General features: G+C 41.2%; 1 protein-coding gene across 1 annotated transcript; it reads right to left on the minus strand.

Annotated features, from left to right (window-relative positions):
- Positions 1-749: 749 nt before the first annotated feature.
- LOC141198596 (uncharacterized) lies at positions 750-23533 on the minus strand. The gene is made up of 7 exons (XM_073663019.1): positions 23460-23533; positions 9130-9279; positions 8820-8999; positions 8612-8735; positions 8431-8528; positions 8142-8232; positions 750-5341 (listed from the first exon to the last, which is right to left on the minus strand). Exons 2-7 carry the CDS (start codon positions 9205-9207, stop codon positions 4341-4343), a joined length of 1572 nt encoding a protein of 523 aa, XP_073519120.1. The 5' UTR covers positions 9208-9279; positions 23460-23533; the 3' UTR covers positions 750-4340.
- Between the last annotated feature and the right edge of the window lie 568 nt (positions 23534-24101).

Below are 24101 nucleotides of genomic sequence, written 5' to 3' on the forward strand. Positions count from 1 at the left end.
GACCATTGCATTGGGTAAAGGCAAGGAAGATGGGAAAGAGCACGGCAGGCAAAAAAGAAGAAATAAAATATAAACCAGGGGTACACACAATATCCATTTAAGGCAGGAGTCTGCCATAATAACATGTAGCCCTGGTCAGTAAGTAACAAATGCCTTACCAAGGGATAGATGGAGAGCGCGGGGAAGGTGGTAAACCGTAGTAAGAAGGAGCCCCAATGTACGTTTCACCTAGCAGTTTCTTGGCTTTCTCAAGAGGCTATCCCTTGGTAAGGCATTTGTTACTTACTGACCAGGGCTACATGTTATTATGGCAGACTCCTGCCTTAAATGGATATTTAACTTAATTATTAAAATTTCTATTGCTCTTTACCATTTTGCTCCTTGTTCCTCCTTTTTATCATAAAGGACATTCTCAGTATAACAAAGCTTGTGTAAGGTAATAAGATGTCAGTTAGGGTGTGTTGGTGGAAAGGCTGATGTCAGTCACATTACTTGTATGTGAGAGGATATAGAAACTGCCAGTTACAGACTATTTTTACCACAATAATGCCTCATAAGAAAAGGAATTTCATGGCACAAATGTCAGCTGATGCGAAAAGAAAAGCAGCATTACAGGCCAATGAAAAATGTGAAGACCGAGAAACAAGGCTGACACACATGAGAACAGCAGCTGCTTCATCAAGAGCCAATGAACTTTCTGAGCAGAGGGAAGCGAGGCTTGCAGAAAAGAGAACAAGAGCTGCTTCCTCAAGAACCAATGAACTTTCTGAGGAGAGGGAAGTGAGGCTTGCAGACATGAAAACAAGAGCTGCTTCCTCAAAGGCCAATGAACTTTCTGAGGAGAGGGAAGCGAGGCTTGCAGATAAGAGAAGAACAGCTGCTTCCTCAAGGGCCAATGAGTCATCTCAGCAGAGAGAAGGCCGACTTGCCACTAAGAGAATTGCTATTTCTTCCACCAGGGCACAGGAAATGGTTGGAGATTTGAAACATGTTGGCTTTTGTTACCAGTCAGACCATAAACTATCAGGATAATTCTAAAGTTCAGATAGGAAAAATGGATATGGTCTCTTAATTACATTTCTATCTATTTGTTTTGTGGTTTTTGTGTGGAGAATAAATTTTTGTTAACACATTCTATTTTGCTAACAGCATTTATTAACCCGGACGAAGCCGCGTAGTACAGCTAGTACAGTATAAATAGCATTCTAGCAACCTTTATAAGCTACGCATTGGTGTTTACATGGTGTATAGAGTTTTCTATTGACGTGTACAGAGCACAGAGCATTTTAGTGACCTTTATACAATATACAGAGCATTCTAAGGGTCTTATATACTTCACAGAGCATTTTAATGACCTTTATAGTGTATATACAGTAGATCATTGTACTGACCTTAGTACAGTATACAAAGGATTATGGTGATGCTTATACAAAACATAAGGAATTATATTGACCTTTATACCGTACATAGAGAAGTTTAGTGACCTTTACACAGTACACAACATTCTAGTAAAGATATAAACACTTGTTACATCAAAACACACTGACACTTATGGGTTGAAAAAGTAATTACACCTATGATATAAAAATGTTCTATCACATGAAAAACTTGGTTAATAATGAATTATCTATTATTGATTTATTATTCCAAACAATTTATATTAATATTTTGATAATAATTTGATGAATATTACTGATTGCTATGTTACACTGTGATATTATAGGTTAAGAAGCTGCCAGATTTGGTATTAGATTAGGGAATGAAGACTTCAATCAAGTTACTGCAATTATGAATTTTATCTTAATAAAGACTTTTGATATTTCTAAATTCCAGAGATTCTCAAAAGTTACAAGAAGAAACAGCCGCTTTCCGGAAGTCCCAGAAGGCAACAATGATGTGAAGGCGGAGTGATAATAGACTGTGTCAATTACAATACATTCTCACCACTGACCACCAGGACTGCACAGGACGAGGATCCTGTGCAGTCCTGGTGCTAAATGAACTATGTTATTTTCATCACGTTCCAGTGGTTTCTTATCACCTGCAAAGCTTCAATGAAAGCTGGTGAATAATAAAGGAGTGTCAGGATGCTATCACCCTGACAAATGTGCATTAAAGATTAAGTACTGGGGCTCAGAAGGGAGGGGGTATTTGGATTTGGGAGCGCAGAATTTGCTGAATTTCTTTTGGGAGGGCGAGAGCCATAACGCTTTTCCAGAGCCTTTGTACTACCAGTAACGTGGAAGCCTTCTATATTTCAATTGACAGATGACGGACCTTAGTACCTACCGACCTGGACGTATGGATACGTCCAAGGTCGTAAAGGGTTAAGAGCCATCTGAGATAGACTTAAGACACTAACAAAATAAGGGGAATATCAGTTACACTAACTATGTGAGAGTACTTTGTCAATGCCGAGGTAGGCACACAACTCCGACAGACACCCAAATACATGCCTAAGTAACCTCAGCGGTCTTTTCCTGTTTTTCTGGAAGGGACAGTTTGCCAGACGTTCTCCCTGCGACATGGGTTCAAATTTTCCTCTGGAGGATGATCTGAGATGTTGAAGTCCCATCTTCTCAGTAGGTCTCTACCCTCTTCGTATATTGCGATGGAGTGCCAGGCATTGCTGTGGTTAATGAGGAGATTTAAGGGGAAGTCCCAACTGTAAATGATCGTGTTCTCCCTGAGACTAGAGGTAATGGGGGACAGATTCCTGCAAAAGCAAATGGTAGTAAAGGACACATAATAGAAAATCTTCACTTGGTTGAAAGTTTTGGGGAGTTTCCATTTCTTTCTTGAGCAGAAGATCAGGTACTCTTTAATATGAAAGAAGTGGATTCTGGTTAGGACATCACGTGGAGCCATCTCTGGAAGGTGTTTAGGGTGCAGGACCCTAAGGCTTTGTCAATAATGATATCATGGCTGGAGCCGTCTGGTCATCGTTCCTGGGTAATGGGACAGTGCTGGAGCTATATTAATAGGACAGGTGCTGAGGTAGTCGCTAAATAATGGCACAGGCTGCCAGAGCACTGCAGTCAAGGGGCAATCTTCTTCAGATGCCAAGTCATGCCCACTTCACTGTCAGATTTTAATTCAGAAGGTCAAAATCATTAAGAAATGGCTCATTTCATAACTAAACCTGACAACTTTTGAAAATATGTAAAACAGTGTTACATGATCTGAAAGGTCCTTGAGCTAATCAGATATAAGGTCCTTCAGCTGCTCACTCTGGACGTGCAACCTCTGTGAAGGTCCCGGTACCTTCCTTTCCTGCTCTGCATCAATCAGTTACATAAATTTGGGGCTAGAGGAGAGAGAGCAGTTCTCTCAGTGATCAGGAAGGACAGTGTCTCAGCATTCTCCTGTTACAGGAAGCTGCCATCAGTCTATAACACCTACTCATTTATTATTTTTTTCTTGCTAAAAGTGTATATTATAGGCCAAAAATGATGGTAAGTTCTAAGGTAATTTCCCTTTCTCATTTAATTATACTATTGTTATGTTTTTGTACAATTTATCAGTAACATATATAGTTTCTTCCCATTTGAGTTAATTCTTGATACGAGTTTTCCAGTAATTCATTTTTCACACTATGTATGATAATGACTTATCTCTGTGTGGGATTTTTGATGTTTAAAAGGGTTTAACAACCCCCTCTCATTCCTCTTGTTTGATCCTATTAAGATAAAAACACTTATACAAACCTCCCATCACTTGCATTCTCGGGGTTCATGTGAGGTTGTTACGTCATGTAAGCCCTGCTCCCAATCAGTGCTGGCGTCACTGTCCCCACTTTCAAACAAATCTAACCTCACAAAGAAGTCAGATAGCATCCATTGCCCTGGCTTCGTATTGATGTTCAATATATCCGAAGGTAGTGACAGTGAAGCCGACACTGATTAGGCTCAAGGCTCGTGTGATATAACAACCTCAAGTGAGCCCAAGGAACGTGAGTCCCGACACTGCTGTACCAGCGCCAGCACAGGATCTGAGTATTAGTGTTTTTATTTAATCAAGGCAAACATGAGGCATAACAACGGGAGTAGTGGAAAACCCCTTTAAGAAGATACAATTTTCGAGTAAAACATTCCAACATTCTGAACATGAAAAAAGAATTGAGAATTGATTTTCAAGTAAAAAAAAATCTCATATTAAGAAAATAAAAAATGTTTTTACCCTGCGTGACTTCTCTGGTGACTAAGAAGAGATTTATTCAGAAAACATTTTCCACATTCTGAGCAAGAAAAAGGCTTCTCCCCTGTGTGGGTTCTCTGGTGCTTAACAAAATCTGATTTGTGGTTAAAACAGTTCTCACACTCTGAACAGGAAAAAGGCTTCTACCCGGTGTGAGTTCTCTGGTGCCTAACAAAATTTGATTTCTGTGTAAAACATTTCCCACATTTTGAACATGAAAAAAACTTTTCCCCTGTGTGAGTTCTCTGATGTTTGAGAAGACTTGATTTCTCTGTAAAACATTTCCCACATTCTGAGCATGAAAAAGGCTTCTCCCCAGTGTGAGTTCTCTGATGTGGAATAAGACTTGATTTCTCTCTAAAACATTTCCCACATTCGGAGCATGAAAAAGGCTTCTCCCCAGTGTGAGTTCTCTGATGTCTGATAAGACTTGATTTCTCTGCAAAACATTTCCCACATTCTGAACATAAAAAAGGCTTCTCCCCTGTGTGCGTTCTCTGGTGTTTGATAAGACTTGATTTATCTACAAAACATTTCCCACATTCTGAACATGAAAAAGGCTTCTCCCCTGTGTGAATTTTCTGGTGGCCAAGAAGATGCGCTTTCAGGTTAAAACATTTCCCACATTCTGAACATGAAAAAGGCTTCTCCCCTGTATGACTTCTCTGGTGACTAACAAGATATGAATTCCAAAAAAAACATTTCCCACATTCTGAACATGAATATGGCTTCTCCTCTGTGTGAGTTCTCTGGTGACTAACAAGGTCTGATTTCTCTTTAAAACATTTCCCACATTTGAAACAAGAAAATCTATTCTCCGCTGTGTGAATTTTTTGATCTTTTAGAAAAGACTTTTGGAGGGGAAAACTATTTCCATATTCTGAACGTGAAAATGGCGTCTTTGCTTTAGGAGCAATTCGTTTTTTAATGCTTATTTTGTGACTTCGATTTTCCTTAGTGATCGGTAATGAATCAGAAGACAAGACCTGTTTCATAGGATCAGATGACAAATCTTTGCTGTGAAGGGATGATGGTATATTTGGAGTAATGGAATTCACTTGAATTGTATCCTGTGGGATCTCAGGATCATATGATTTAAAAATTGAAGATGTCAGCTGTCCCTCTGATCTCCTTGTACAGTCATCTGCCAAGAATAAAAACAATTATATATTTTTGAACATTTCTAGTTAAGTTATCTATAAAAATGCCAAGTTATGTAAAAATATTGAATTATTCACCAAGACAACCTCATAGGATGAACAAGTAGAGTGTGGTGTTCAACTATTTGTTCATTCTGCCCCCCAAATCTGGAATAAAAAGCCAACAAACAATGTTATATAGGCAAAAGTGATACCGATAAAAACTTCTGCTCAACTCACAAAAAAAAACCCACTCAGGCCCATCATCTGTCAGTGGAAAAACAGAGGTTCCCACATTATTAGTGGCTCAAAGGTTCCAGAAAAGCAACATGGCTTCCATAAACCAATTCGGCAATATCCGCTCTCCCAAAGTCAAATCTTCCCCTCGCTTCTGAGCCTTGCAGTGTGCCCAAATCACATTTAGCATCCATGTATTTGGCATTATTCTAGTGAGAAAAATCCACTTAATTTACGATGTGTGTCTCCTGGAACACAATCTTGGTACTATGTGTTGGGTAATAAAATGGTATATTTGCAATTTTCACTTTCCAAAATCCACTGTGTGCTAATTTCCAGAAAGTGTCTGTGGTTTCAAAATAGTTACTACTTCTAAAGATTAATTCATTGTGGGTTATAATTTCCAAGATGGAGTATCTCTGGTTTTCTGCCATTTTGTCATATTAGGGCTTCAGCAAACGGTGGGTCCCATCTCCTCTGGGATCTGCCCCTGCAACGTCTGCTTTTGTAACCAGGAGCCACCTTATTCATTCTGCAGGCAGCACTAGTGATGGAGACATTGGAACCAGAAGCTCTGGGTGGTGCAGGCTAGGGTGCATGGGACCTATAGTACCATCCAGTCTGGCAGTATGGGTGTTTGTGCTGTCCAGCTGGTGTAATCTTCTCTCTGTTTCAGCCAATTGTAAAGCACTACACCATACTAAAGCTAGGAGCATATTGCCCGAAGCTGCCAGATACAGTCTTGTTCTCCTCTGGTTCAGTTCTTTGTGCTCTGCTCCCCACTTGTGTATTTGTTTCCTGTTGTTACCCCGGCCCATTTATGGACTCCTTCTGCGTCTTCTGATTTTGTATTTTCTTTGCCCTCCTGGTTCTGACCCGGAAACCTGACTATTCTTCTTCCCATCTCACTCCACAGAACAGCAGGTAACACCGTGGCCCAAGCCTAGGGGTCTCTGTGTAAGTCCAGATCCATGTAGAGGGGTTAAAGCGTGATGGGCAAGGTAATCCCAGGGATCTGGAAAACGGGGTAGATAGTGCCAAGGCTGTTCGTGGTGGCCATCTTTTGAGCTGCCTGGTGACCATGAACAGTGCCCCCAATACATTGTGTCTGCAAACTATTTCAGCAAAATTTGCATTAACCCCTTAACAACCATGGGGTTTTCCATTTTTGTGTATCTCAGAGCTATAGCGTTTTTATTTTTCAGGCAATATGGCCATGCGAGGGATTATATTTTGCGAGACAAGTTGTACTGTTGAACACCATCACTGGTTTTACCATATCGTGTACTGGAAAACAGGAAAAAAATCCAAGTGCGGTCAAATTGCAAAAAAAAAGCAATTCCACAGTTGTTTTTTGGAGTTTCTTTTACCACGTTCACTGAATGCTAAAACTGACCTGCCATTATTATTCTCCAGGTAATTACAAGTTTGTAGACACCAAACATGTACAGGTTCTTTTTATTTAAATGGTGAAAAAAAATCCAAAATTTGCTAAAAAAAAAAAAAAGGCGCCATTTTCCGAGACCCATAGCGTCTTCATTTTTCGTGATCTGGGGCAGAATGAAGGCTTATTTTTTGCGCGCCGAGCTGAAGTTTTTATTGATACCATTTTGGGGTAGATCCGATGTTTTTATCGCCCGTTATTGCATTTTATTACAATGTTGCGGCAACCAAAAAAATGTAATTCTGGAGTTTAGAATTTTTTTCTCATTACACCGTTTACTGATCGGATTAATTATTTTTTTAGATAGATCGGACGATTCTGAATGCGACGATACCAAATATGTGAATGTGGTTTTTTTTTTAAATTTTGAATGGGGCAAAACGGGGGTGATTTAAATTTTTATATTTTTTAAATATTTTTAAAAACATTTTTTTTTTACTTTTTGCATGCTTCAATAGTCTTCATGGGAGACTAGAAGCAGCACTTGCCCGATCGGCTCTGCTGCATAGAGGCGACGAGCAGATCCTCTGTATGCAGCAGAAATGCTCACTTGCTATGAGTGTCGACCACTGGGCGGCGCTCATAGCAATCAGGACATGACAACCATAGGGGTCTGCCATGGGCGGCTGTTGCGGGCACATGTCAGTTGTATTCATCAGCTGAGATGTGCTCGGTTCAGTGTGGGCTCAGCACCGGAGCCTGCGCTGAACCGTGGGTGTTAGATTCAAGAGATGTAAAATAATTTGTAAGGTCCATTTGTTTCCCATTATCCTTAGTGAAGAATTCCAACACTTATCACCACATAAAGTGACACATGTCAGATTTGAAAAATGGGGCCTGATTAGGAACAGAAAACTGGCTGCAGGAAGGGGTTAAATCAGAGTATGTTGGGCACCAACTACTGTAGTCAAAACTGTGACTATAGACAATAACACATCTACTGAAATGATCAAACTTAACAGTCTTCATCAGTAAAAAAAGAGTAACCAGTGGAGAATGTTATGCTCTAGCTGCAACATGGTGATCACACAATTGTGATATGGCCGGACTACATCACCGATAAAGCAGACACAGCCGGTAACTGAGAAGATTCTGTTACTCTGTATTTAGTGGTCACTACTCACCTGGGTAGTCATATGTAGGAATCTCCTCTTTACACCGCTCATCACCCCTCACATATGTCTCTGTAGTATTAATATGGGTCAAATCTTCACCCTGAAACAAATATTGTAAAAGTCACAGACAGATGGAGAAGTCCCATCTATGATCAGCTCTAATCCTGTCATCTCCACCATTCTCATTACACAAGTATAAAACATATAATACTGGTGGATAAAACAAGACTGAGCACAAAACCTTCACAGCCGCCTACACATCATAGGGGAGATCTCATGACACCTTATCTCCATCTACCTGATGATCCTGAGGAACACTGGGATCTTCTTGTTTACAGTCCTGTGGAAGAAGAGGACAGGGACATCTCTCTGGTGTTGTCCTCTTACTGGATAGATCTGGAGGAAACACATACAGGGACTGGATTCATTCTTTACATACAGATAATTATAGGCCGTGTGTATTCAGTCCTGTCTATTACCTGGTGATGTGAGGGACTGGGGAACCTCCATCATGACGTCCTTGTACGGATCTTTATGTCCTTCTAAATACTCCCACTCCTCCATGGAGAAATAGACAGCGACATCCTGACACCTTATAGGAACCTGACACATACAATGATACCATCATCCCCGCCTATCCCATCATAGCATTAATGTATAATGTCCCAGCATTCCCAGCAGTGTCACCTCTCCCGTCAGCAGCTCAATCATCTTGTAGGCGAGTTCTAGGATCTTCTGGTCATTGATGTCCTCATGCATCCGGGGTTGAGGTGGAGGCCCTGTTATTGGGCTCAGGGGTCTTTCCCATCCCTCAGACACAGGGTCCTGACAGCGCTCACTAGAGGTTTTCTTCACTACTGTGTAATCCTGGTTATGGAGAGACACATTAATAAATCTCACTACAGACATTTCCAGAGTCCTCACCTCTCCAGTTCTGTCCATCTGTTATTCCCATAGATAAGAATGATGTAATGTGACGGTCATCAGAATCTCTCACCTCTCCAGTAAGCCGGAAGAGGATCTCTAGGGTGAGGTGTAATATCCTCTCCGCCATCTTGTCTCTGTCCATATCCATCCTTGATGGCTAAATCAGGAAAATTCTCTTAAATCTAAGATCTTCACTGAGAGGATCCAATATTGTAGAGACCTGAATGAGAAGAAGATGAGCCGATGTAACATCATAAAAATCCTGTGTAATAATACAATTACTGGAGATAATAAGGTTAAACAAGAGGAGATTTATTATTTTCAAGTATTTAGTTTTTTTCTTTATACCTACTAATAAAACCTATATATTTTAGGCCACGAACAACAAGTAGTTTCTTTCTCGAAGTCTGCAGCTGAATACATTTCTCATAGACTCATCTTCCATAACGTTAGTTTGCGTCTCATTTACCAAGACCGGAATCGACATTAGCAATACTGCAGGAGATATTCATTACACGTGACATAAGAAATAACTACTTCATGATGAGGACGACATCTTCATCATCTACTACAGCTCTAGAAACATATTTGGCAGAGTCTGTCACTGACCACATCACCACCGACTGTCTATATGAATGTTTCCCGTCTTCCCCGGACTGTAATCTTCACGTAAGGTCTCATGTCTGATTCACAAGCAGAAGCTTGAGGCATTTATAAAAACTTTTTTGTTTCCAAAAACACTTCTGACAGAAATTATTTGACACCAAAGTCTCAATGTACAGTGTTTTATGAGATTTATTTCTGACCTTAGGCTTTCCTATATTACAAGAAAAACACCAGAAAAAAAAGCAGATATTAAAATGTTTCAAAAGAAAATTGGCAACAACAATTTTTGTAAAAAAAAAATCATGCAAAAAGCATAAGACACATTTTGTTATTTTTAACATGTTTACAATAGTGATGAGCAAGCATTCTCGCCACTATTCGGTACTTGCCCGAGCATCTCAGTTCTCAAGATGCTGAATGCTTGGCGAGTAATTTTGAAACGCTTGGGCAGGAGCTCGAGTACCCGCCCTGCATATTTGGCACTGTTTAGACAGCAAATTAACATGCGTTAACTGTAATGCCTCAGCTACGTTGGCAATAGCGTTAATGGGTCTATATAAAACCAAGGACCCTTTGATCGTCACAGTGTAACTGTCAAGCAGGCAGAGTAGAGAGAGCTGGAGATGAATGAGGGAAAGAATTGGCGGTTGTTTTAGTGAGGTATTCCACAGCATTACAAATCTATACTAACAGTCCTTCTAAGGACTAATTTTGATGCATATTAATCCTGGTGATAGCAGGAGTTAGCCAGGCAATAATTGTGTAGAGCATATACAACAGAATAGGGTCATTGCATTTTACTTCTGCTGCTGTTTCTCATATTCATAGCCCTAGATATCAGGGCTAATAATCTTTTTGCTCTTACTCCTGATTATTTTATTGAAAGTCAATATAATACACAATTTGTACTGCTCCATTTCCTTGTTAGCAGAATACAGCCAGATTTGGTTGATTTTAATAGAATTGCAGTAATGTGGAAGCAGAGAAACTTGTCCATCATCAGAAGTGAATCCTATATTATTGCAGTAATAATCCAGACATTTTTGGGAACGTACACAAATATTATACTGCATTTAAAGTCTACCATGTGTGTTCAGACCTATTGCTGACCAATACCATATCTATTAGGCCACTGCCTAAAACCATGGTAATCAGATGTGATCCTATATTACTGTGGTAATAACCCAGACATTTTTGGTAATGAGACAAATATTATACTCCATTTAAAGTCTGCCAGCTGTGTGTTCAAACCTATTCACACTTGGGTGCTGATTAATACCATATGTATTAAACTACTGCATAAAACCATGGTCATCAGATGTGATCCTATATTACTGTGGTAATAACCCTGACATTTTTAGGAATATGACAAATATTATACTCCATTTAAAGTCTGCCAGTTGTGTGCTCAAACTTATTCACACTTGGTTGCTGACCAATACTATATCTATTAGCCTACTGCCTAAAACCATGGTCATAAGACGTGATCCTATATTACTGCGGTAATAACCCTGACATTTTTGGGAATGTGACAAATATTATACTCCATTTAAAGTCTGAAAGTTGTGTGTTCAAACCTATTCACATTTGGTCGATGACCAATACCATATCTATTAGCCCACTGCCAAAAACCATGGTCATCAGACATTATCCTATATTACTGTGGTAATAACCCTGACATTTCTGGGAACGTGACAAATATTATACTCCATTTAAAGTCTGCCAGTTGTGTGTTCAAAACTATTCACACTTTGTCGCTGATCAATACCATAGGCCATTGACTAAAACTGTGATCCTCAGATGTGATACTATGTTACTGCGGTAATAACCCTGATATTTTTGGTAACATGACAAATATTATACTCCATTTAAAGTCTGCCAATTGTGTGTTCAAACCTATTCACATTTGGTTGCTGACCAATACCATATCTATAAGGCCACTGCCTAAAACCGTAGTTATCAGACGTGATCATATATTACTGTGGTAATAACCCTAACATTTTTAGGAATATGACAAATATTATACTCCATTTAAAGTCTGCCAGTTGTGTGCTCAAACTTATTCACACTTGGTCGCTGACCAATACCATATCTTTAAAGCCACTACCTAAAACCATGGTCATCAGACGTGATCCTATATTACTGCTGAAATAACCCTGACATTTCTGGGAACTTGACATATATTATACTCCATTTAAAGTCTGCCAGTTGTGTGTTCAAACATATTAACACTTGGTCGCTGACCAATATCATATCTATTAGGCCACTGCCGAAAACCATTGGGAATGTGACCAATATCATACTCCATTTAAAGTCTGCCAGTTTTGTGTTCATATCTATTCACACTACTATTAATGACAAATGGCCTAAGAACCTTGTCAACGTAAATATCTGTAAAAAGTGGCCATTATAGAAAAATTTGGACAGCGGAAATCATATTCTTAGTAAATTAGTAAAAAAGAATATGATTTCTTCTGTCCAAATTTTCCTATAATGGTCATTTTTTACAGTCTCCCCAAAATACACAAGTTGTCCCCTTAAGGGCCGGCCAATTGTAGCAGAAGTCGACAGCCTGACTCAGAATTTAGGTATTTACCTTGACAAGGTTCTTAGGCCATTTGTCATAAGTCTGAATTTGTACAGTACAGACCAAAAGTTTGGACACACCTTCTCATTTAAAGATTTTTCTGTATTTTCTTGACTATGGAAATTGTACATTCACACTGAAGGCATCAAAACTACGAATTCACACATGTGGAATTATATACTTAACAAAAAAGTGTGAAACAACTGAAAATATGTCTTATATTCTAGGTTCTTCAAAGTAGCCACCTTTTGCTTTGATGACTGCTTTGCACACTCTTGGCCTTCTCTTGATGAGCTTCAAGAGGTAGTCACCAGAAATGGTCTTCCACCAATCTTGAAGGAGTTCCCAGAGATGCTTAGTACTTGTTGGCCCTTTTGCCTTCACTCTGCGGTCCAGCTCACCCCAAACCATCTCGATTGGGTTCAGGTCTGGTGACTGTGGAGGCCAGGTCATCTGGCGTAGCACCCCATCACTCTCCTTCTTGGTCAAATAGCCCCTACACAGCCTAGAGGTGTGTTTGGGGTCATTGTCCTGTTGAAAAATAAATGATGGTACAACTAAACGCAAACCGGATGGAATAGCATGCCGCTGCAAGATGCTGTGGTAACCATGCTGGTTCAGTATGCCTTCAATTTTGAATAAATCCCCAAAAGTGTCACCAGAAAAGCACCCCCACACCATCACACCTCCTCCTCCATGCTTCACGGTGGGAACCAGGAATGTAGAGTCCATCCATTCACCTTTTCTGCGTCGCACAAAGACACGGTGGCTGGAACCAAAGATCTCAAATTTGGACTCATCAGACCAAAGCACAGATTTCCACTGGTCTAATGTCCATTCCTTGTGTTCTTTAGCCCAAACAAGTCTCTTCTGCTTGTTGCCTGTCCTTAGCAGTGCTTTCCTAGCAGCTATTTTACCATGAAGGCCTGTTGCACAAAGTCTCCTCTTAAAAGTTGTTGTAGAGATGTGTCTGCTGCTAGAACTCTGTGTGGCATTGACCTGGTCTCTAAGCTGAGCTGCTGTTAACCTGCGATTTCTGAGGCTGGTGACTCGGATAAACTTATCCTCAGAAGCAGATGTGACTCTTGGCCTTCCTTTCCTGGGGCGGTCCTCATGTGAGCCAGTTTCTTTGTAGCGCTTGATGGTTTTTGCAACTGCACTTGGGGACACTTTCAAAGTTTGCCCAATTTTTTGGACTGACTGACCTTCATTTCTTAAAGCAGTGATGGCTACTCATTTTTTTTTTACTTAGCTGCTTTTTTCTTGCCATAATACAAATTCTAACAGTCTATTCAGCAGGACTATCAGCTGTGCATCCACCTGACTTCTGCACAACACAACTGATGGTCCCAACCCCATTTATAAGCCAAGAAATCCCACTTATTAAACCTGACAGGGTACACCTGTGAAGTGAAAACCACTTCTGGTGACTACCTCTTGAAGCTCATCAAGAGAATGCCAAGAGTGTGCAAAGCAGTCATCAAAGCAAAAGGTGGCTACTTTGAAGAACCCAGAATATAAGACATATTTTCAGTTGTTTCACACTTTTTTGTTAAGTATATAATTCCACATGTGTTAATTCATAGTTTTGATGCCTTCAGTGTGAATGTACAATTTTCATAGTCTTGAAAATACAGAAAAATCTTTAAATGAGAAGGTGTGTCCAAACTTTTGGTCTGTACTGTATATCAGAGACACTAGTGACTTATTGATGAAACTTGAATGCATATATGTAGACTAGGACGTCATGCTAGCTAACATTGATGTTGAATCCTTATACGTATCAATACAACATGAACATTGTCTGGAAGCAGTAAACTTTTTCTTACATAACAGAGAACATCTATTCGCTAAAAACTATGACTTGGTTTAAAGGTCACTTGACTTTTGTCTTAACAGAAACGTGTTCCTCTTCGACCAAGAGCACTTCCACCAGCTCGGAGGGGGGCGGGGGGGGGGGGGAAGGCAATGGGGAGTCCCTGTGCCCCATCACACTCCAATCTTTACCTGGGCTGTTGGGAGGAAACGGTCATTTTTGGGGATTACCCAATGGAGGGCAGTGAAAGGATAACCCTGCGGATAAGATATATAGATGATATCCTAATTTTCCGGAAAGGAGACTCTGCAAAGTTTGACACTTTTGTTAAGGCACTTCATCAGAATAGTCTATGGTTTACCTATGAGATGGGTAGGGATTCTCTACCTTTTTTTTGGATATTCTTATTTGTAAAAATGAGGGTGGTATCATCACCACTCAGACATACCGTAAAAAAACAGCCACTAACTCATTGTTAAAGTGGGAGAGCAATCACCCCTTGCCTTTAAAAAATGGTATCCTCAAAGGGCACTTTATGAGGGTCCAGAGGAAAGGTTCAGAAAATACGGTATTTAATCAACAGTCCAGAGAGCTGCATGAGAGGTTTATCAAAAAGGATACCAGAGGAAAGTCCTGTCTAGGGCATTTGAAGCGACCTTGGCGAAGGATCACACCGCCCTCCTAAACCCCCCCCCCCCACGACTTGAAGAACAAAATATCTGTACGCTAATTACCACCTACTCTAATAAGGTCCACAAGGTCAAAGAAATTATCCAGAAACATTGGAAAATCTTGCACATGGATAAGGACATTGGTAGTTATGTCAGGTCTACTCCCAAATTACATACCGCAGTGGTAGATCTCTCAGGGATAGGCTTGTACATAGCCACTACGTCTCAAAGTCAGAAAAAGATTGGCTGCAATCTATGGTCAAGGGCTGTTTCAGATGTAGTGGCTGTGTGGCGTGCAATCCCATTGTGCAATGTAAGACATTTGACAGTAAAGTCACTGGTAAAATGTATGAAATAAACTCCTTAATTAACTGCAGATCCTAGGGGATTATCTACAAAGCTACTTGCCAGTGTAATGTTGAATATATTGGTAAAACCGAAAGAAAACATAGAAAGCGAATAGGAGAACACTTACGAGATCATAAATAAAAGAGAATCAACGTTAGCAAAACATGTCAACAGCATACATCAAGGACGAGGTGATTGTGTCATATATATATATATATATATAAAAAACCCTGATTTGGTTTATTTTTTTATATCATTTTATTGCGGCTTATGACTAGACCCCAAGATGTGTGGTGGTTTAGACCCTCCCTGGCCTGTCCAGCTGATGGTGAATGTAATGTGGTCAGCAGCTATGCTTAAACTCTTAAGGGGTGGGACAGCACATTAAAGGATTGACACAAATGGTCAGCGCAGTCCCTATGTTGAGTGTTTTCCCTGCTATATTTGAGATGGCAAACACCATTAACTATGGATGGGATTTAACATTTGACAGGTCATCTTTTATGATAACTGTGTACATATGTTTTTCCCTTTTCCTTTAACTGCAGACAGCGATAGTGTTTCACAATAATTCCTGACTAGATGCCTGTAAGACACTATCCTTACTGCTATAGGTCACCCGTACACGAATCTCAGATAAGAGAGGTAATATTGTATAAGAAAAAATAGGTTTTAACCGCCTCCAAAAAAGGTTTTTTGGATGTGGCAGCAACATACTGTGAAGGGATGCAAGCAACCCTGCCTGCTTTCATGAATTTGAGTAAAAATCACCGTTAAAAAATATGAATCGGTCAATGAGTGCATGGAAAATATCAATCAAGTAATTGATTGATTGAGATGGATTCGACGACAATGAACAAAACTCATCTCCAGATGATGATACCTTGCATCTGCCCCTATTGTAAATGCAGTTAAGACTGGTATCAATAGGGAATAGATTTTTTTTTCAGCATGGAGTATAATACAATAATCCCTGACTAGATGTCTGTATTATACTCTGTGCTGAAAAAAAATCTATTCCCTATTGCTAACGCTGTTAGCTGCTTTTAAAATAGGGACAGGTGCTAGATGGTATTATCAGATGGAAATGCGTGTTCATTCTGGTCGCATACATCCCTACAACAATCCTTGATAGATTTTTTTCCACGCATTCATTGACCTATTCATAATTTTTAACGGTGATCTGTAATTAGAAATTGAAAAGCACACAGGGTATCTTGCATTCCTTCACAGTTTAGTGTTGCAATGTACCAAAAAAACCTCTTTGGAGACGGTTAAATTCTATTTTCTATTGTACTATATTACCTCTCTTATCTGAGATTCGTGTATGGGTGACCTCTAGCAGTTGGGATAGCGTCTTACAGGCATCTAGTCAAGGAATATTGTATTACACTCTGTGCTGCAAAAAAAATCTATTCCTTATTGATGATGCTGTCAGCTGCTTTTAAAAAGGAACAGGTGCTAGATGGCATTATCAGCTGGAAATGAGTGTTCATCCTGGATATGTCTGATCATGTTTCACACACCACATGGCCAGGTAAGGTAGTAAAATGTTAAAATTACATTTACTAGTGAATGTATTTTTCACCATTGAAAGAAATACGAAAGTGCAAAAAAGCATCAAAAATACTTTGTGTGAACATAGCCCAAGGTGTGGAGGATTTTTGTTTTTGGTCATTTATTTTGCCTTATATATAAGTTATTACCCTGGAAAGGATGTTTCTTGATATTTTTTTTCAGGAAAATCCATTTTTGCTTTGTTTTTGTATGTTTTATTGTCAGTCCATAAAAGTGGTATAATACTCTGACAACATTGTTCACAGCAGTGACCTGAGAGTCAAAGATGCTTTCAGGGGTCTTTCTCATGATGTTCCCATGTCATTTGAGCACTGTTTATATTGATTTAACCAATTTTTAGGCCCCCTCCAAATTTTGGGGGGATAAGGGGGCGGAAAAATGCTAGAATTAACCATTGACTTCCATTGGGTCGAGCACCAGAGCATTATGCTTTGCTCGACCCAAGCAACAAGCACTCAAACATTTTAGTGCTCGCTCATCACTAGTTAAAAAACATTTGTTTAAAAAACATTAACTCTTTTGGATGCCAGAACATAAATGTACATCGCAGGGTGGCACAGGTGCGGCTGCAACAAAAACACTGGCAATTTAACCACTTGCTGCTGTGAAAAGCAAACATGGCATCTAAGATGGTTTGACAGAGTTCAGCTCAATGCCCCTCCTCCCCCAAGTGCTCAATAGTATAGGGCTGCCTAGTTACTACAATACTTAAATGCCTAATAATGGTGTCTGGGCCTGCAATGCACGAAAGTCTATTAGGCCGGGCCAGAGACAGCGTCCAATAAGTTACCTATTAACGCCCCCATACACATTAGACTAAAGTTGCATGAAAGCACTGATTTCGGGGGGTTTGATCGACTAAATAATGTATTTAGGGGCCTCCTGACAGACGATGTCAGGGCAGAGAAGGATCTGGCATCATGAATTTCAGAGGCTAATCCGTTTGTTTTTCCTGTAGATAATCCTCCACTAGAGGAGTCTGGAGGTGACTCTCATACAGACCACAGGAAAGCTGGAATATTTCTGTGTATGGGGGAGTCAGGAGAGATAACCGTCTGCCAAATGACCGTTCAGCCAACACTTATCTCATGTGTATGGGGCCGTTAGTATTACACTGACAGGCAGTGATAATACACGGCACTACAGTAGTAGAGTGCATCACCGGACCAATCAGAGGCTTGTACAGTAGTGTTCAAAATAGCAGTCCTATATGACTAACCAGATTAATCACAGTTTTTGGTATAAATTATATTACCACATGTCACACTTTACCAGTTGGTGCAGTAGATTCTAAGAAAACCAACAGACTCAGCATTCATGATCTGCAGGTTTTTGAGTCTGTGTATTTGAATAATTAATTGAAAGTGGGTGTGTTCAAAATCATAGCAGTGTGGAGTTCACTTAGTGAGGTCAATCATTCTGTGAAGAAACAGGTGTGAATCAGGTGGCCCTTATTTGAGGGTGAAGGCAGCATATGTTGCTGATTCCCCTCCTCTTAATGCAAATAAGCTCTAAATGCTGGACATCATAAATTGCTAGTATTCATGATGACAGCATGAAAAATCATCATATAATGTCTTGCTTACAATTGTTTTATCCACACATTAAGAACATTTTCTGTGGCTGTATCCATTGTATAATATTTTTGCAATTGGACTCACATATTTACATATTAGAATTGGATGTTCATCAAATAGGGGATGGGTGTGCTGATGGGTGGGTTTCCCTGCTGCCTTCCGGCTCACATGCCGCACTTATCCGGAGTGTTGATGCGCTGGGTGCGCATGCGCAGGCGGACTCCCTCTGATCCCCGCTGCCGTGCGTTCCACATGACGTCACAGGAAGCATTCTTCCTGGAACACACGGCGTTCTAAGATCTGCCAGAAGTGACGTGTGTGTTGCCGGATATCCCGCCTGCATGCGCCGATTAGACGCGCTGTAACGCTCACACCTGGGGCTATTATCCAGGGGGGTTTATAATCAAGCAGATACCGTTGATACACAGGTCCCTTGAGGAAGCAATCCATGTGAAATGCTCATTGGGGCAGTTTGACAGGACAGTCGAGCTCGGTATCTCATGGGTAAGGACGGCCCTATTATGGGGTCTATTATTTCCTTAGCAGTGTTAGCTCACCATTATAACTTAGCAATTAATAGATATTAGCTATTTCACTGCGTAATAGGGGGTGTAATGATAATTACAACCTTAGAACAGTTACTAAACATCACACCTTTTTATAGCCCTATTACCCATGCATCAATATCATATTCTCATTGATATATATGTGCCCTGACCTGCACATCTTTCTTGTGTATTCGCCATACAATTTTCATTTTTTCTACTATTTTTATATAAGATTTTAATAATGAATTTATAAAATTTGTATTTTTTATTACCATCCATCTTGAATTTTATTATGGGATTTTTTGCTCCATTCATTCTTTTTTGGTTATGGTTTATAAAGAAGTGCAGACAATGATCGGCTGTTCAGCTAAAATGATCTCCAATGCTTTAAAATGAAAAGCAAAACAAGAAAGACGTGGAAGAAAATGGAAGACTACTATTCAAATGGATCGAAGAATAGCCATAATGACAAAGGCTCAGCCAATGATCAGCTCCAGGATGATCAAAGTCTCAAGTTACTTGTGAGAACTGTGACAATTAGAACACGCCTGTGTGAAGCTAATTTCTTAGCAAGAAGTTCCCGCAAAGTCCCACTGCTAAAAAAAAGACATGTACTGAAGCGCATACAATTTGTCAAAGAATACATCAACTGGCCTAAAGAGAAATGGAGAAGCATTTGTGGACTGATAAAAGTAAAACTGTTCCTTTTAGCTCCAAGGACTGCAGACAACTTTGCATTCAAGCCACAGTACATTCTGAAGACAATGAAGCATGGTGGTGCAAGCATCATGATATGGGCATGTTTCTCTTACTATGGTGCCAGACCTATTTACCGCATACCAGGGATCATAGACCTGTTTGAATATATTAAAATACCGTACTTGAAGAGATCATGTCGCCTTACGCTGTAGAGGATATGTCCTTGAAATGGGTGTTTCAACAAGAAACACCAGTAAATGAGCACATTTTTAGTTCCAGTCCAACAAAATTAAGGTTATGGAGTGGCCAGCCCAATCCCCGGACCTTAATCCGATAGAATACTTGTGGGGTGGCATCAAAAATGCCAATTCTGAGGCAAAGCCAACAAATACCAAGAAATTGTGGGATGTAGTCAAAGCATCCTGGGCTGGAATAACAGTTGACAGGTGCCAGAAGTTGGTTGATTCTATGCAACATAGATGTAAAGCGGTTCTAAAACACTGTGGATATACAACTTAATATTAGGCTTGTGATTCCCAGGAATGCTAAATCCTCAAAAAAAGTACATATTATGAGTTTGTAAAGACAAATGCAGACACTGCTATTTTTTAGAACAGCCCAATGTTCATTTTTTGTTATTTTCTGTAAAGTAGTTAAAAATTCTATACAATTGTCTTCATGTTTTGAATTAGAAAGCAGTGTGCAAAGTGCCCAATGCATGGAAATAAAAACTAGTATAAAGATTTTGTACTTAACTCATGTTTTTGAACACTACTGTATGTTGTATATATCTGTCACTATAGGGAAAAGAGACTCATTGCACAATCTTAGTTTTAAGTCAATGTAATGTAATAACTTTATTATACTCTATTATCCTATCCACATCCTATAAACAGTGTCGTGGATACAAATCACAGCTCCCACAGCAATAGATGTAATTAGGCCTCCAACCTCAAAAGGAGAAAACAATATATATATATATATATATATATATATATATATATATATATATATATATATATATATATATATATATATATATATATACACACACTGCTCAAAAAAAATAAAGGGAACACTTAAACAACAGAATATAACTCCAAGTAAATCAAACTTCTGTGAAATCAAACTGTCCACTTAGGAAGCAACACTGATTGACAATCAATTTCACATGCTGTTGTGCAAATGGAATAGACAACAGATGGAAATTATTGGCAATTATCAAGACACACTCCATAAAGGAGTGGTTCTGCAGGTGGGGACCACAGACCACATCTCAGTACCAATGCTTTCTGGCTGATGTTTTGGTCACTTTTGAATGCTGGTTGTGCTTTCACACTCGTGGTAGCATGAGACAGACTCTACAACCCACAGAAGTTGCTCAGGTAGTGCAGCTCATCTAGGATGGCACATCACTGCGAGCTGTGGCAACAAGGTTTGCTGTGTCTGTCAGCGTAGAGTCCAGAGGCTGGAGGGGCTACCAGGAGACAGGCCAGTACACCAGGAGATGTGGAGGGGGCCGTAGGAGGGCAACAACCCAGCAGCAGGACCGCCTTTGTGCAAGGAGGAACAGGAGGAGCACTGCCAGAGCCCTGCAAAATGACCTCCAGCAGGCCACAAATGTGCATGTGTCTGCACAAACGGTTAGAAAACCGACTCCATGAGGGTGGTATGAGGGCCCGACGTCCACAGATGGGTTGTGCTCACAGCCCAACACCATGCAGGACGTTTGACATTTGCCACAGAACACCAGGATTGGCAAAGTTGCCACTGGCGCCCTGTGTTATTCACAGATGAAAGCAGGTTCACACTGAGCACATGTGTGACAGACAAGTCAGAGTCTGGAGATGACGAGGAGAGTGATCTGCTGCCTGCAACATCCTTCAGCATGACCGGTTTGGCAGTGGGTCAGTAATGGTGTGGGTGGCATTTCTTTGGAGGGCCGCACAGCCTTCCATGTGCTCTCCAGAGGTAGCCTGACTGCCATTAGGTACCGAGATGAGATCCTCAGACCACTTGTGAAACCATATGCTGGTGTGGTTAGCCCTGGGTTCCTCCTAATGCAGGACAATGCCAGACCTCATGTGGCTGGAGTATGTCAGCAGTTCCTGAAAGATGAAGGCATTGAAGCTATGGACTGGCCCGCCCGTTCTCCAGACCTGAATCCGATTGAGGACATCTCCAGGTTAGGACTGATATACAGAAGATACCCGAGATAAGGGATAAGTGGTTACAGCAACATGACGCAAACAAGGAGTCCTGGTGGGAGAAACATTTCCTTTCCTGAATCCCACTAATTAGTTCAAGGGTCTAGATAGGGTGCTCTCAGGTATTATACATACATGTATGCAATTATTATTATTCTGCTTGTTGATATATGTAGCCGTAAAAGCGCTGGTCTATGTTATACCTAAGTTACTCAGGTTTATATGTAAGGAAAACTGTGTCACAGAACCCCTGATTGTATACTATGGACCGCAGACAAGAACAGATCCATTGTTGTGATACAATTATAGGTGTTTAGGTAGGGAACTGAGGCGAAGCAGGTAGGAAAGTCCCGAGGACGCGACTAGCGCGCTCCTATATACCTACCGAGATGCCATAATTGGTCACAAAAGGGGGGAAATGTGAGAGAAAAGAATCCATCTTGTTTGTCTGTGGTATCCATTTTGTCTTCACTCTTATGTAATGGTCATCAAGTAACACTGATGAGCAGTGAGGTTTCACATTACTGTTCACTCCCCTATGGTTACTATTGGTTCATAGGTCAGAGGGAACTATTCCTTTGTCTCTGACCCTATTTAAAGGGCCCCATATGTTAATAAAGCAGAAGTCTTTCCTAGTACACCATTATAAGGCTGTACTGTATGGATTTCCTCGAGATCTCGAAAATATAATTTTAATATTTGGAGTTCGGAAGGCATAGAGGAGAGCATATTTCGCTCACAGGGGCATCATACATACTGCATAAGGGGCATAATGGGGGCATTACACTCTGTGGGGGCATCATACATACTACATAATGGGGGCATTACACTGTGGGTGGCATCATACATACTGCATAAGGGGCATAATGGGGGCATTACACTGTGGGGGGCATCATACATACTGCATAAGGGGCATAATGGGGGCATTACACTCTGTGGGGGCATCATACATACTGCATAAGGGGCATAATGGGGGCATTACACTCTGTGGGGGCATCATATATCCTGCATAAGGGGCATAATGGGGGCATTACACTGTGTGGGGGCATCATACATCCTGCATAAGGGGCATAATGGGGGCATTACACTGTGTGGGGGGCATCATACATACTGCATAAGGGGCATAATGGGGGCATTACACTGTGTGGGGGCATCATACATCCTGCATAAGGTGCATAATGGGGGCATTACACTGTGTGGGGGGCATCATACATACTGCATAAGGGGCATAATGGGGGCATTACACTGTGTGGGGGCATCATACATCCTGCATAAGGGGCATAATGGGGGCATTACACCGTGTGGGGGCATCATACATACTGCATAAGGGGCATAATGGCGGCATTACACCGTGTGGGGGCATCATACATCCTGCATAAGGTGCATAATGGGGGCATTACACTGTGTGGGGGCATCATACATCCTGCATAAGGGGCATAATGGGGGCATTACACTGTGTGGGGGGCATCATACATCCTGCATAAGGGCCATAATGGGGGCATTACACTGTGTGGGGGCATCATACATCCTGCATAAGGGGCATAATGGGGGCATTACACTGTGGGGGCAGTAAAGGGGTCCTGTACTATGAGAACAATACGTTTCCTCCCTTCCTGTCTCCATAGTTGGGTCGTATGTATCTATTACAGGAAACAGAACAGAAACCTTATGATTCTTATAAAGGGGCAACACAAGACCCCAAAAGAGTCTCCGTGCTGAAGGGGTTAATGCCCCCTGCGCCCAGTAATGGGGTCTCCACATACCTCCACCTGCAGAGCCGCCAACACATATATGGCTGCTCTGTGCGCACAGGAGCTGTGATGAGGTCACAGGAGGGGAGGAGTCAGGGGTCACATGATCAGGGGCCTCAGTGGATGCAGGACTCTGCTGTGCTGGTTGTCATGGTGCTGGATGAGCTGAAGTTTATGTGTGGGGTCAGGAGGGGTTTACAGTGTGGATGTAGCAGAGCCGCGTGTGTACGAGGTGTACGGAGCAGAGCCGCGTGTGTACGAGGTGTACGGAGCAGAGCAGCGTGTGTACGAGGTGTACGGAGCGGAGCCGCGTGTGTACGAGGTGTACGGAGCGGAGCCGCGTGTGTACGAGGTGTACGGAGCAGAGCCGCGTGTGTACGAGGTGTACGGAGCAGAGCCGCGTGTGTACGAGGTGTACGGAGCAGAGCCGCGCGTGTACGAGGTGTACGGAGCGGAGCCGCGTGTGTACGAGGTGTACGGAGCGGAGCCGCGTGTGTACGAGGTGTACGGGGCAGAGCCGTGTGTGTACGAGGTGTACGGAGCGGAGCCGCGTGTGTACGAGGTGTACGGAGCGGAGCCGTGTGTGTACGAGGTGTACGGAGCAGAGCCGTGTGTGTACGAGGTGTACGGAGCAGAGCCGCGTGTGTACGAGGT

The sequence above is a fragment of the Phyllobates terribilis genome, unplaced genomic scaffold (assembly GCF_046119375.1).
Source record: "Phyllobates terribilis strain yellow unplaced genomic scaffold, ASM4611937v1 Scaffold_98__1_contigs__length_5973952, whole genome shotgun sequence".
NCBI lineage: Eukaryota > Metazoa > Chordata > Amphibia > Anura > Dendrobatidae > Phyllobates > Phyllobates terribilis.